Source organism: Peromyscus californicus, unplaced genomic scaffold, assembly GCF_007827085.1.
Source record: "Peromyscus californicus insignis strain IS unplaced genomic scaffold, ASM782708v3 Scaffold_3__1_contigs__length_106647218, whole genome shotgun sequence".
NCBI classification, from domain to species: domain Eukaryota; kingdom Metazoa; phylum Chordata; class Mammalia; order Rodentia; family Cricetidae; genus Peromyscus; species Peromyscus californicus.
The window spans coordinates 49,983,425-49,996,023 of NW_026294551.1; the positions used below are offsets into that span (position 1 = coordinate 49,983,425).

At 37.9% G+C, this 12,599-nt stretch overlaps 1 protein-coding gene across 2 annotated transcripts in view; it reads right to left on the minus strand.

The window, feature by feature from the left end:
- The window catches only part of Ube2g1 (ubiquitin conjugating enzyme E2 G1), an 84,358-nt gene that overhangs the window by 12,776 nt on the left and 58,983 nt on the right, over window positions 1-12,599 (minus strand). For both annotated transcript variants that reach the window (XR_008222207.1, XM_052756202.1), the window contains exons 3-5: window positions 8,041-8,138; window positions 1,876-2,054; window positions 227-350 (exon numbers count right to left, since the gene is read on the minus strand). Coding sequence is in view for 1 of the 2 variants with exons in the window: in XM_052756202.1 (XP_052612162.1) it covers window positions 264-350; window positions 1,876-2,054; window positions 8,041-8,138 (364 nt within the window). In the remaining variant the exon portion in view is untranslated. The remainder of the gene's footprint in view (window positions 1-226; window positions 351-1,875; window positions 2,055-8,040; window positions 8,139-12,599) is intronic.

The following is a 12,599-nucleotide window of genomic DNA, read 5'->3' on the forward strand; positions in this document are numbered from 1 at the left end:
TTTAAGACAGAACAGCTAGTTAAAAACCCTTGAGCCCCACCTCCCAAAAAAACAAGTCATTATGCTACAGCTCTGAGAAGCAGCAAACTACAGTAAAATAGAAGTGGAGGAATAAAATGAAGTCAATAAATCCAAGTCAAATAGCTAAATCAAACATTCTGCAAAAATTAGCATAGCATTTGACCAAAAAAAGACAAAGAGTTGTATGGTTTTTAAATGAACTTACCCTGAAATAATTGAAGTTACTAGCTATTGAATAAACATCACTCAAAAGCAGTTTCTTGGCTTTTTCTTACACAGCGGGCAACTTTTCTTTTAAATTCTCCATTTCTGTCTTCCCTCCATTCTTTCTGTAGATATAACAAATAAAACCAAATTATTTTATATAAACCCATTATAATCAAAGATTTTTGTTTTATTTATTTATTTTTATTTTTTGAGAAAGGATTTCTCTTGTGTAACCCTGGCTGTCCTAGAACTTGCTCTATAAACCAGGCTGGCCTTGAACTCACAGAGATCCATCTGCCTCTGCCTCCCAAGGACTAGGATTAAAGGCCATCACAAAAGGCTTCCTATTTTAGTTTTAAATGTTATCTTTTTGTAATTGTACATCTTAAAATGTTATGGTAGGGTTGTAGCTTAACATGCTTGCCTAGTTTGTGCAAGGATATGGGTTTAAAATCAATCCCAACACTCCAATTTTTTTTCAAAGCATGGTATTTTCACCTAGAAATATAGCTCAGGCATTAAGCATTTGCCTGGCATGTAGAACGACATAAGTTCAATCCCCAATACCAGACCCCCAAAAAAGTTGGTGAGGTAGAAGAGCAAGCTTTTGCAAAGGACTAGGCTGAGAACTACAAATAGAAAGTGTTTATGCTAATTACAGCTACTGGAAAAATTCTGGGGGGAGGGGGCTGCAGAAAAATGGATTCGTGGTTATTAAAGGGCTTCAAGATCTTAGTTAGGGATCAGAGAATCTACTCGAAAAGTTGTCCTTTGCTCTCCAAAGAGCCAGGACAAAGTATGTGCCTACCCAGAAACAAACAAACAAACAAAAAGATCACACACATACTGACACAACACACACACTCACCCACACACTTTTAAGTGAAAAACCCTAAAAAGTCACAATTTTCAATTTACAAATAAAACATTAAAATTAACTGGAAAATTACCTATTCCCACTTCTGGAAACAATTAGAAAACAGTCAACATGAAGATTGTCTCCTGTTGAACTTGACAACTGAGGTGCATCATATGGAGATGCTGAGTACCACAGGGAAAAAGTAGGAGCAATGGTTGTCACATCACCTCCTTGCATGGCACCAGTACCAGCAGGAGCATCAACATATTTCAATTACAACAAAAATCAATTTTTACCAAATAAGTAGATAATAGGAAATGCTCAAAAAAACAGCTGATCTGTATTTCTCTTTCTTATAAATAATATCCATTTAAAGAAAGAGACAATAACAATTTCTATACCTTATTCTTTAGAAGAAAAAAGTCCTCAAACCAAGACAAAACTACAGCGAGATACAATTACATGTACATATGATGTCATAATGAAATCCATTATTTTGTACACTAACAAAATAAAATTTTAGTTGTTCTCACTACATAAATTAGTGAGGTAATGCATGTCAACTAGTTCAAATTAACTATCCCACAGTATCTACATATTTCAAAATAATAATACATGATAAATTTTGATTTGTATGAAAATAAAGACACACACTAATATATATATATATATATATATTTTATACACACATATATGTAAGTACTAAATTTTATGTTGAGCTTCATTAAGAGAGAGAATGAAAAGGTAAAGGATGGAAGCAGCAGTTGTCAGGCAAACAAATACCTTACCGCAGCGTCTACATTCGCAGGTGAATCTCCATTAGGGTCTGCCAGCATAGAAATGACACTAATCATGATGGTTTCCACAGTATGGATAGGCAACCAACGTTCCTCTGGCTTCTCATAACCATATTTATCCTCCCCAGGCTCATGAAGAATAGAAATGCAAACATCACCATTTTTATCAACTGTAAAATTACAGAATAAGAATTGTTTAAATTTGGTTATATATAATCTATTACAAATGTGCTACTTATCCATATAGTACATATAAAACATTACTTACATGTAATCTAACTTTTTGAGAATGCTACAGATTTTACCAAATGCACAGGAGCCATCTCAAAACTCAAACAGGAATATAAGCTATACTTAACTATATTTTACATTCTTTAAAATTACAGCTGATACAGACCTCCACTACTGTCCCTGTCCCTAACTCAAAAGACATGATTTTTCACTTCTCCATCTTTCTATTCCCAGCATTTACAGCTGTCCTGTTCTGTTTTTTTCCTCTCAAACTCTAGTAAGATGGTCCTCAAGGTTCAATAAGTGAAAATTTTAAATGGGGCTACTGACTGGAGAGATGTTTCAGTGGTTGAGAGCACTGCTTTAATTCCAGCACTCAGGAAGCAAAGGATCCCTGTGAGTTGGAGGCCAGCCTTGTCTACAGAGTGAATTCCAGGACAGATAGAGAAACCCTGTCTGGAAAAACGAAACAAAAACAAAAAGCACTTGTTACTCTTCCAGAGGCCCCAGGTTTGATTCCCAGGGCCCACATGGCAGTTCACAACCATCTCTAATTACAGTCCCAGGGGATCTGACACCCTCATCTGGCCTCTGTGGGCACCAGGAATGCATGTGGTACATAGACATACATGTAGGCAAAATATCCATACACTAAAAATAATAAAATAGGGGCTAGAGAGATGGCTCAGTGATTAAGAACACTGGTTGATCTTGCAGAGGACCTAAATTCAATTCCTAACTCATAACCATCTGCAACTCCAGTTCCAGTGGAACCAACACCTTCTCCTGACTTCCATGGGTACATGGTATACATATATACATGAAGGCAGAACATTCATAAATATAAAATAAATGTTTAGAGAACTATTTTAAAAAATAATACAAAAGCTTTAAAATAAACAAATAAAGGACACTTATAAGGCTGCTTTTCTATTAATTCATTTTAAACTCAAGTTCCAAATAGTAACAGTCATTGGAGCAATTGGAGTAGAAATAAAAAAATATTCTCAATTTCATAGGGGTTACATAATGACACAACTGTATCTTAAAAAGTAAATATTGTCAAAACAACACAACACAACAAAGTGCTGGGTGGCGTTTGTCTTTAATCCCAGCACTTAGGAGGCAGAAGCAGGCTGATCTCAGTGAGTTCAAGTCCAGCCTGGTCTGGTCTACAAAGCTAGTTCCAGGACAGCCAGGACTGTGTTACACAGAGAAAGCCTGTCTCAAAAGAAACCACAAACAAACAAACATGCTCAAATAATCATAACACCCTATTAATAAAAGTAACCTTTCACAGTAAATTTCTTCTCACACACACACACACACACAAAAATGCTATTATTTCTTGAGGAATTTAGAAAACAAGTAAGACTAAATAAACTTTCTTAGTACAAAATATTTTGTTTGTTGTTTTTGAAAAAAGGCTCACTCTGTAGCTGTCCCTGAACTGTTAGCAATCCTCCTACCCCATCCCAGAGTCAAAGTACATAGGGGGAGTGAAGGGATGGGTGTATGGGTGTGTATGGTGTGTGTGTGTGTGTGTGTGTGTGTGTGTGTGTGTGTGTGTGTGTAATCCAACAAGTATTTCTACAAGCCCTACTGTAAAGCAGAATTACTCCTGACATGTAATCAAAATGACAGACAAGTGCCCATGTCTTTGATGATTTATACAAAACTTTCCTGTAACTGAGGTTCATCTTTCTAACCCATTCCCACAGCTTGTGAAATCCAATAAAATGGAATTAATAAAGAAACAAGAACAGTATTAAACACTGATATTTGGCACAAAACTTTCTAATTATTACTTTGTTTTCCATTCTTATTACAAAACAAGAAGTTTTCTTTGAAAAGATGGGATTAAATATTTATATGTAAGCCGGGCGGTGGTGGCGCACGCCTTTAATCCCAGCACTCGGGAGGCAGAGCCAGGCGGATCTCTGTGAGTTCGAGGCCAGCCTGGGCTACCAAGTGAGTCCCAGGAAAGGCGCAAAGCTACACAGAGAAACCCTGTCTCGAAAAACCAAAAAAATAAATAAATAAATAAATAAATAAATAAATATTTATATGTAATTATATTGGAAGGAATCTATTTAAGATCAAGATTTGGAGGGGGAATGTAGGATGTATGTAGCTCAGAGGGAAGAGAATTTGCTCATCAAACATAAGCCTTGGCTCAACGTCCAGCATTCCATAAACCAGTCATGACAGCACATGTTCATAAGTACAACACTCAAGAGGTGGAAGTAGGAAGTAGGAAGATTAACAAGATTGAGAGCAGCCTGGAATACTTAAGACTCCTGTATAAAAAAAAAAAAAAATCATTAACTGAGTTAGAGAGATTACTCAATTGTTAAGAGCACTGGCTGCTCTTTTAGAGAACCTGAGTTTGATTCCCAGCACCCACAGGGCAGCACAATCTTCTGAAATTGCAGTCCTAGGGTATACACTCACTTCTGGCCTCTGCAGGTACCAGGTACAAGGACATACCTACATTTAGGCAAAACATCCATACAAATAGACAAGTAGAATAAATTAACAGTAATAACAAAGTGTGGTGGCCCATGCCTTTAACTCCAGCACTTCAGGGGCAGAAGCAGGTGGGATCTCTGAGTTCCATGTCATTCAAGGATAGATGATGAGACCTGGTAGGTAGGTAGGTAGGTAGGTAGGTAGGTAGGTAGGTAGGTAGGTAGGTAGATGATAGACAGACAGACAGACATACAAGCGAGCAAGCAGACCCCAGAATAACAATAATGATAACGACAATTTTAAAAGAAAATGGTTTTTATGTCTGGTGGTAGTGGCATATGCCTTTAGTCCCACACTCTGGAGGTAGAGGCAGGCAGATTTCTGTGAGTTGGAGGCCAGTCTGTCTATAGAGTGAGTGCCAGGGCAGCCAGGGCTAAAAACAAAACAAAATAAACAAGCAAAAAAGCCCTGTCTCAGACCCCCCACCCCAAAAAGTGGCTTTGAAAACCAACCATTAATCTAGAATCTTAAATCATTTTAGATTACAGTCTTTAGAATCTTTGTCTTTATTTTCTTCCATCACTTCAGAAATAAGATTCATATCTATTATGAAACATGTGTTGACATAAATTTTATTTTTATTGTAATATATGCATAAGATGAAATTACAATTTCTAACATTTGTGTTAAGAATTAAAAATAATCATCCCAGCACTCGGGAGGTAGAGGCAGGTGGATCTCTGTTTATAGCCTGCTATCTTCAGTGTTTGATGTATTATGTGCAGATTAAAACTTAAGTACAGCCGGGCGGTGGTGGCGCACGCCTTTAATCCCAGCACTCGGGAGGCAGAGCCAGGAGGATCTCTGTGAGTTCGAGGCCAGCCTGGACTACCAAGTGAGTTCCAGGAAAGGCGCAAAGCTACACAGAGAAACCCTGTCTTGAAAAACCAAAAAAAAAAAAATTAAAAATAATCACAGTAACATGCAATTATAATCATCATTCATCTTCCTCAACTCAAATTGTGTATACAAACAACCTCCTCACTTTTCCCAACTCTTTGGTATCTAGAAATGCCCCTGATCTTGCCATTTTAATTACTGAAGTATCTCATAGAAGCAGAATCACACGATCACACATTTTTTGTTCTTTTCAGTTTATCATATTTCAATTACTATAATGTCTTTAAGGTTCAGCCATTAAACGTTGGTGGAATACATTCCAGGTAAAGATCATGTTTCCATGACCAAAATTAGAATCATGCCTAATCACATTCCTCCCCCTACTAGCCCACCCCAACAAGGTTTCTCTGTGTAACAACTCTGGCTGTCCTGGAATTCACTCTGTAGTCCACACTGACCTCAGACTCAGAGATCTGCCTGCCTCTGACTCCCAAGTGCAGGGATTCAAGGCGTTCGCCACCACTGCCAGGTCCAAATGACACTTTTAAAGAAGTATGTCATTTATACATCCATCAGAAATGTGTGATGATGACATCATCACTGCCTTACTCAGGAGTAATGTTCTTCCATACTGATACTGTTTAAATTCTAGTGATCTCTGTCTGATTCAATTTACTTTTCCAAATACATGTTGGGTGACAACTATGATCTCTGTGAGATATTTACGGTAACCACTCTCCCACCCCAGTGTACTTTTGGTGCCTGTCCTAGATCTCGCTCTGTAGACCAGGCTGGCCTTGAATTCACAGAGATCCACCTGGCTCTGCCTCCTGAGTGAATGCTGAGATTAAAGGTGTGTGCCACCACTGCCTGGTAACTCTTTAGCTAGCTATACACTTAATATTTACACCTACTTTGCCAAAATGCTTGATTTCCCCATATAGTATTTTGTCTATCTGTTTGTTGCTTTTTTTTCCCTTTCATCTCAACTTTCTTTAGAACTGGCTTTATTCCTCTATTCTTTTATTCAAATCCACGTGAAATCCTTTGAGGGCTGAGCATGGTGGTACACACCTTTAATCTCAGCACTTGAGAGGCAAAGGCAGGTGGACTTCAGAGTTTAAGGTCTGCCTGGTCAACATAAGTAATTTCAAGCCAGTCAATGCTACACAGTGATAACCTGTCTCAAACAAGCAAACAAACAAATAAACCAAACAAGTCCAAACTGGAATATATCTAAGCTACAAACTATTACTTGCATGTAATTTTTTTTTAATTTATTACTATTGTGTATATGTGCGAGCATGTGTACTATAGGCCTTGTGTAGAGGCCAAAGGATAACTTAGTGGAATGGAATCTCCACCTCAACATGGGCTCCAGGAATCGAACTCAAGTTATCAGCCTTACATGGCAAGAACTTTTACTTACTGAACAATCTTACCAGGTGTCCCCATAAAAACCCACCATACTATTCAACCATTTGAAGCATATAGTCTAACTGTTTCTATATAATACAGTTACTGAATCATACACCAAATCACACTCAACTTTGATCACCTCCCAAAGAAACATTGTACAATTGATATTAACTGTTTTCCTCCCCTCCAAAATCTTCAACAGTCCTAAGCAACTATGAATATACTCTGAGTCTTCAGAGTGGAATATTCTAGAAATTTCATATAAATGGAATTATTAAATGACTATTTCCATTTCCTCATTTCTTTGAAAAATTATTTATTTTCCATGTATGAATATGCCTCTGTGTGACTATGCATGTGAGGACAGATACCAAAGGCAATGGATCATCTACCTGTGGTTTTCTCAAACAGCTAATGAGTCCTTCAAATCCATCTTTGGTGATGGAAGAACATTACACACTTATCTGCTAAGCAATCTTCCAGCCCCCAGAACACTCCACTTTTTTTGTTACCAAATCATGTTGCATTGTATATATATGCAACATTTTGTTTTTACTTTCAATGTTAGGCATTGGTATTATTGATACTTTTTGGATAACATGAATGCTGCTGAAATTTAATATGATTGTGAGATATATCTCTACAATTTTCTTTGCTATATAGCTAGAAGATTACATACTTGCATCACCACCCATTTTATGAAAAGTTGAGGATCAAATCCAAGGCTTTTTGCAATCGAGGTTAAGTACTCCACCAACTGAACTATATTCCCAACCCAGTGGCAATTTTCTAAAAAGCTCTTTTTTCTAAAAGCCTGATGGTAATGGCTCTTGCCTGTAATCCGAGCCCTTGGCAGCCTAAGGCAGAAAGATTATTAAAAGTTCAAGGATAGCATGAGATACACAGTGAGGTCCAGGCTGACCTGGAACTCAAACTTGTCATACCTCATCTCCAGAAAAAGCAGAAAATTAAGAAAAGAAAAAGAAAATTTTTATACTTATCTATTTAGAGTCTAGTACAAGATCATATGCACAAAAACATGAAATCCCAGAGCAATCTCACTGAGATTGCTGTAAAATCTTTAATTACAAATCATCTTATTTGCAAATGTGAAAGTAAAACTAGAAAACTTACCATTCGGGTGCCAAATCTCTGTAATGAATTTCATTTTAGGAGGCCGGAGGGGGTAATCTTTTGGGAAAGTGAGATGAGCCTTAAAAACACCACCTTCACTGGAAAAAATAGAAAAACAAGTTCATGAATTTAAGTTATTCTTTACAAGTACACAGTCAATCAGACAAATAAAAGTGTACAAGAGATAAAACAATAAAAAGGAAGAAAAAATAATTATGGTTCCCTGCAAATACAGTTTAATAAACCATCATAAATACTGCTTTGTTAAACTCTCCACAGGTTAGTAGAAATAAAAGGGATCATTGGAAACCGGTCTAGATCAGATCGCACTGGTGTTATGCTGCAAGTCTTTTCAGTGCATGTCTTCAAATGAAATTCGGGGAATTTAATCTTGTCTGCATGATTCAAGTTGAATCTTCTATATTGGTTTCAAATGATCATTTTTCTTTGTTCTGGCCATACCCATCAACCTCTTTCTCATCTCAAAGTTTAGGCACATTTTGTGGTTCCCCATCTGGGAACAGACTGACACTTCTATTTATCTACTTGTTTATTCATTTCATCATGTAATAAAAATTCATTTGGTACATATATGTCCATTAGGAGGAAGTAGTAAACAAAAAGGTCTCTCAAGGAGGTTTGATACTATTGACCTTACAAAGTGGTAACCTCTGCAATATTAATAATGTTCTCTGTACTTTCCAATATGATACCCACTAACAAAATAAATGTGGAGTGTTTACTGGTTAGTTTTTATTATCCACTTGACCCTAGAACCAAGAAGAAGAAGAAGAAGAAAGAAGAAGAAAGGAGGAGGAGGAGGGGGGGGGGGAGGAGGAGGAGGGGGAGGAGGAGGAGGAGGAGAAGAAAGAAAGGAAGGAAGGAAGGAAGGAAGGAAGGAAGGAAGGAAGGAAGGAAGGAAGGAAGGAAGGAAGGAAGAAAGAAAGAAAGAAAGAAAGAAAGAAAGAAAGAAAGAAAGAAAGAAAGAAAGAAAGAAAGAAAGAAAGAAAGAAAGAAAGAAAGAAAGAAAGAAAGAAAGAAAGAAAGAAAGAAAGAAAGAAAGAAAGAAAGAAAGAAAGAAAGAAAGAAAGAAAGAAAGAAAGAAAGAAAGAAAGAAAGAAAGAAAGAAAGAAAGAAAGAAAGAAAGAAAGAAAGAAGACTTCAATTAAGAATTTTCCACCAGGCAGTGGTGGCCCATGCCTTTAATCCCAGCACTCGGGAGGCAGAGACAGGCGAATCTTTGTGAGTTCAAGGCCAGCCTGGTCTACAGAGCGAGATCCAGGAAAGGCACAAAGCTACAGAGAATCCCTGTCTGGGGGGGGGGGGGGGGGAGGAATTTTCTAGGACTGGGTATGGTGTCATGCACCTTCAATCCCTGCACTGAGCAGAGGCAGGCAGATCTCTGTGAGTTCAAGGCCAGCCTAGTCTACAGAGCAAGGTCCAGGACGGGCTCCAAAGCTACACAAAGAAACCACCTCGAAAAAAAATTTCCTGAGTCAGATTAGACTGTGATGTCTGTGAGAGATTGTCATGACTGATAATTGACATGGGAGGACCCAGTTCACTGTGGTTGGCAATCCCTGAGCAGATGAGTATAAGAACAATAGCTGGGAACTGTGGAGATGGCTCAGTTGGTTAAGAGCACTTGTTCTTGCAGAGGATGTAGATTTGATTCCCAGCACTCAAATGGCAGCTCACAACCGTGTGTGTGTGTGTGTGTGTGTGTGTGTGTGTGTGTGTGTGTGTGTGTGTACAATAAATTAAGGATAACCTGTCAGCCTTAGGAAGCAAAAATGATACAATGGTAATATGCAAAAGTAATTAATTCTAGTACTTGAGATCAAATGCTCAAGGTCCTCGTGCGATGTACTGGACTGGTAAAATGGCTTAGCAAATAAAGGCACTTGAGACACAAGCCTGACACCTGAGCTCCATCCCCAAAACCTGTTTTCTGACCTCCATATCTACACTGTAGAGCACACACCCATATACATATTATGCAGGCTCACACTAACAAGTAATTTTTAAAAAGATGGGAAGAGTTGTATACTGACACAAAAATAGGAACACAACATTACATATAACAGTGATTAACTATAGGATATAAGACATGGGATCCTTTACTTTGTGCTTTGCACATTTCAGCACAGGTTGAATTTTTTTTTTTAAGATTTATTTATTTATTTATTATGTATACAGTGAGTGTTCAGCCTGCAGGCCAGAAGAGGGCACCAAATCTCATTGTAGCTGGTTGTGAGCCACCATGTGGTTGCTGGGAATTGAACTCAGGTCCTCTGGAAGAACAGCCAGAGCTCTTAACCTCTGTGCCATCTCTCCAGCCTGACAGGTTGAATTTTTAATCATAAATATTTTTCATTGCTTTTTTGTCTGAACAAATAAAAATGTTAAGTTTGATAAAGAGAAGTAGGTCAATAAGAGTCCTGTTTAGGTAAAGGTATTTGTCACATAAGCATAGAAACATGAGTTTCATCTCCAAAACTCAAGTAAAGGTGGAAGGAGAAAACTGACTCAACAAAGTTGTACTCTGACCACACACTTGCAATGTACAGCAAGCACACACAAATAGCAGTTTGTTTGTTTGTTTGTTTGTTTGTTTTAAAGAGAAGGGACTGGAGAGATGGCTCAGCAGCTGAAGAACACTCGTTGATATTCCAGGACCCACATAGAGACTAACAACAATCTGTTATCAGACACCCTACCCTCTTCTGGTCTTCATAGGCACTACATACTCAGAGTGTATAAACATATATTCAGGCTCATACACATTAATGAACGGTGCTATTAATATCAAATATTTCCAAATATTAGAGAGGTAAGCTGGGGGCTCAGAGTTTAACTAAAAAAAAAAAATCAAACTTGAGAAAAGCAGTAAGAAAAACTCCATAAAAGATTAAAAAGAAAAATGATAAAGTACAAGCACAATGAAACAAGACAATCTACATGGGAAAATTAACAGTTAAAGATGAAGTCTGGGTATGATTGTACATGCCTGTCAACCCCAAACTTGGTAAGCTACAGTAAAGGTAATTCCAGAGAGTTCAAGGCAAACCTAAGCCACACAGTAAGGACCAGACTAGCCTGAGAAACATAGCAACATCTAAGCTTTTTTTTTTTTTTTTCCTTTTCTTTTCTTTTTTGAGGGGAGGTGTTAAGAGGAAGCTGGACATAATACAAATTAAGGGCTTTAAAAGGGGGAGAAATCCAACTTGTTTCCAAAGCTATAGGAGGGCACTAGTGGAAAGATAACTAGGAATATTAGAGGTCCTCCTCCAATACATAGCAAGTTATTGAAGGCCAGCCTGGGATACATGAGAGCCTGCCTCAAATACTAAGTCATCAGAAGTTAGAATTGGGAGGGGGGGGGAATAAAGGTAGTAGAAAGCCTAACCACAAAAAAAGGAATGATTTAGAGCTGGGGAAATGACACAGAGGTTAAAAGAACTTATTGCCCTTGCAAAGGTTTAGTTTTCAGTCTGTCAGTGGTCCAGCATTTGCCTAGGGTTCTGAACCTGCTTTGTTTCCAAATATTGCGTGCAGAAGAAAACTTTTTTGGGGGAGGGGTCTTCAAGGCAAGGCTTCTCTGTGTAGCTCTGACTGTCCTAGAATTTGATCTACTGACCAGACCAGCTTTAAAAGCCTGGATCTGCCTCCCAAGTGCTGGGATTAAAGGCATGTGCCACCATGTCTGGCTAAGAAAATCTAGATAGCACTAGAAAAATTCAATATTGGATATAAGAGTAATAAAAACTTACACTAGGTGAAGATGGGTAAAAGGACTAAATAAATGCTCAGTAATTATCACTCTTAAAGCAACACTTGAACGTACTAGCCACTGATTGAATAGACTCTAAATAGTATATGGAGTGCCCTCTAGTGACTAAATTAGTGATACATCACAAAATAGCACATCATATTTTTATAGAATTTTGCAGTACTACTTTTTCTGAGCTGACATCTCAGGCCATTTTATGGTGGTAAACTGACTGCTGAGGTTAAAGTATTACTCAAATCCATGCTAATTTATTTTCAATCCTTCCATCCTCTTCACACTACTGAAACTACAAGATCACTTCCTTGCACTTAAGTCAATAAACACTTTTCAAGAACTTAATATTCTATAAAGCACTTAATTAGAGTTAGTAGCCTTATAAACATCATTGTAAGTCTGTCAACTTTTCCTTATCTTTCTTTCAAGACAGTGGTTCTCAACCTTCCGAAAGCTGAGACCCTTTTATTCAGTTCCTCATGCTATGTTGATTCCCAACCAAAAAATTATTTTCATTGCTACTTCATAAACTGTAATTTTGTTACTGTTATGGATCATAATATAAATACGATATGCAGGATAGCTGATATGCAACTGCTATGAAGGGGTCCTTCAACCCACAGGGGTGCGATCCAAAGGTTGAGAACCACAACACATTGGGGTTTCCCCCCAACACTTTGGGTGTGCTCTTTCTCTAAGCCTTTTCCCTACCATGTGGTTGGTTGCCTGCCATGTGGCTGACCTCTGTGCCAGCTTTAAATGGCTTTTTTTC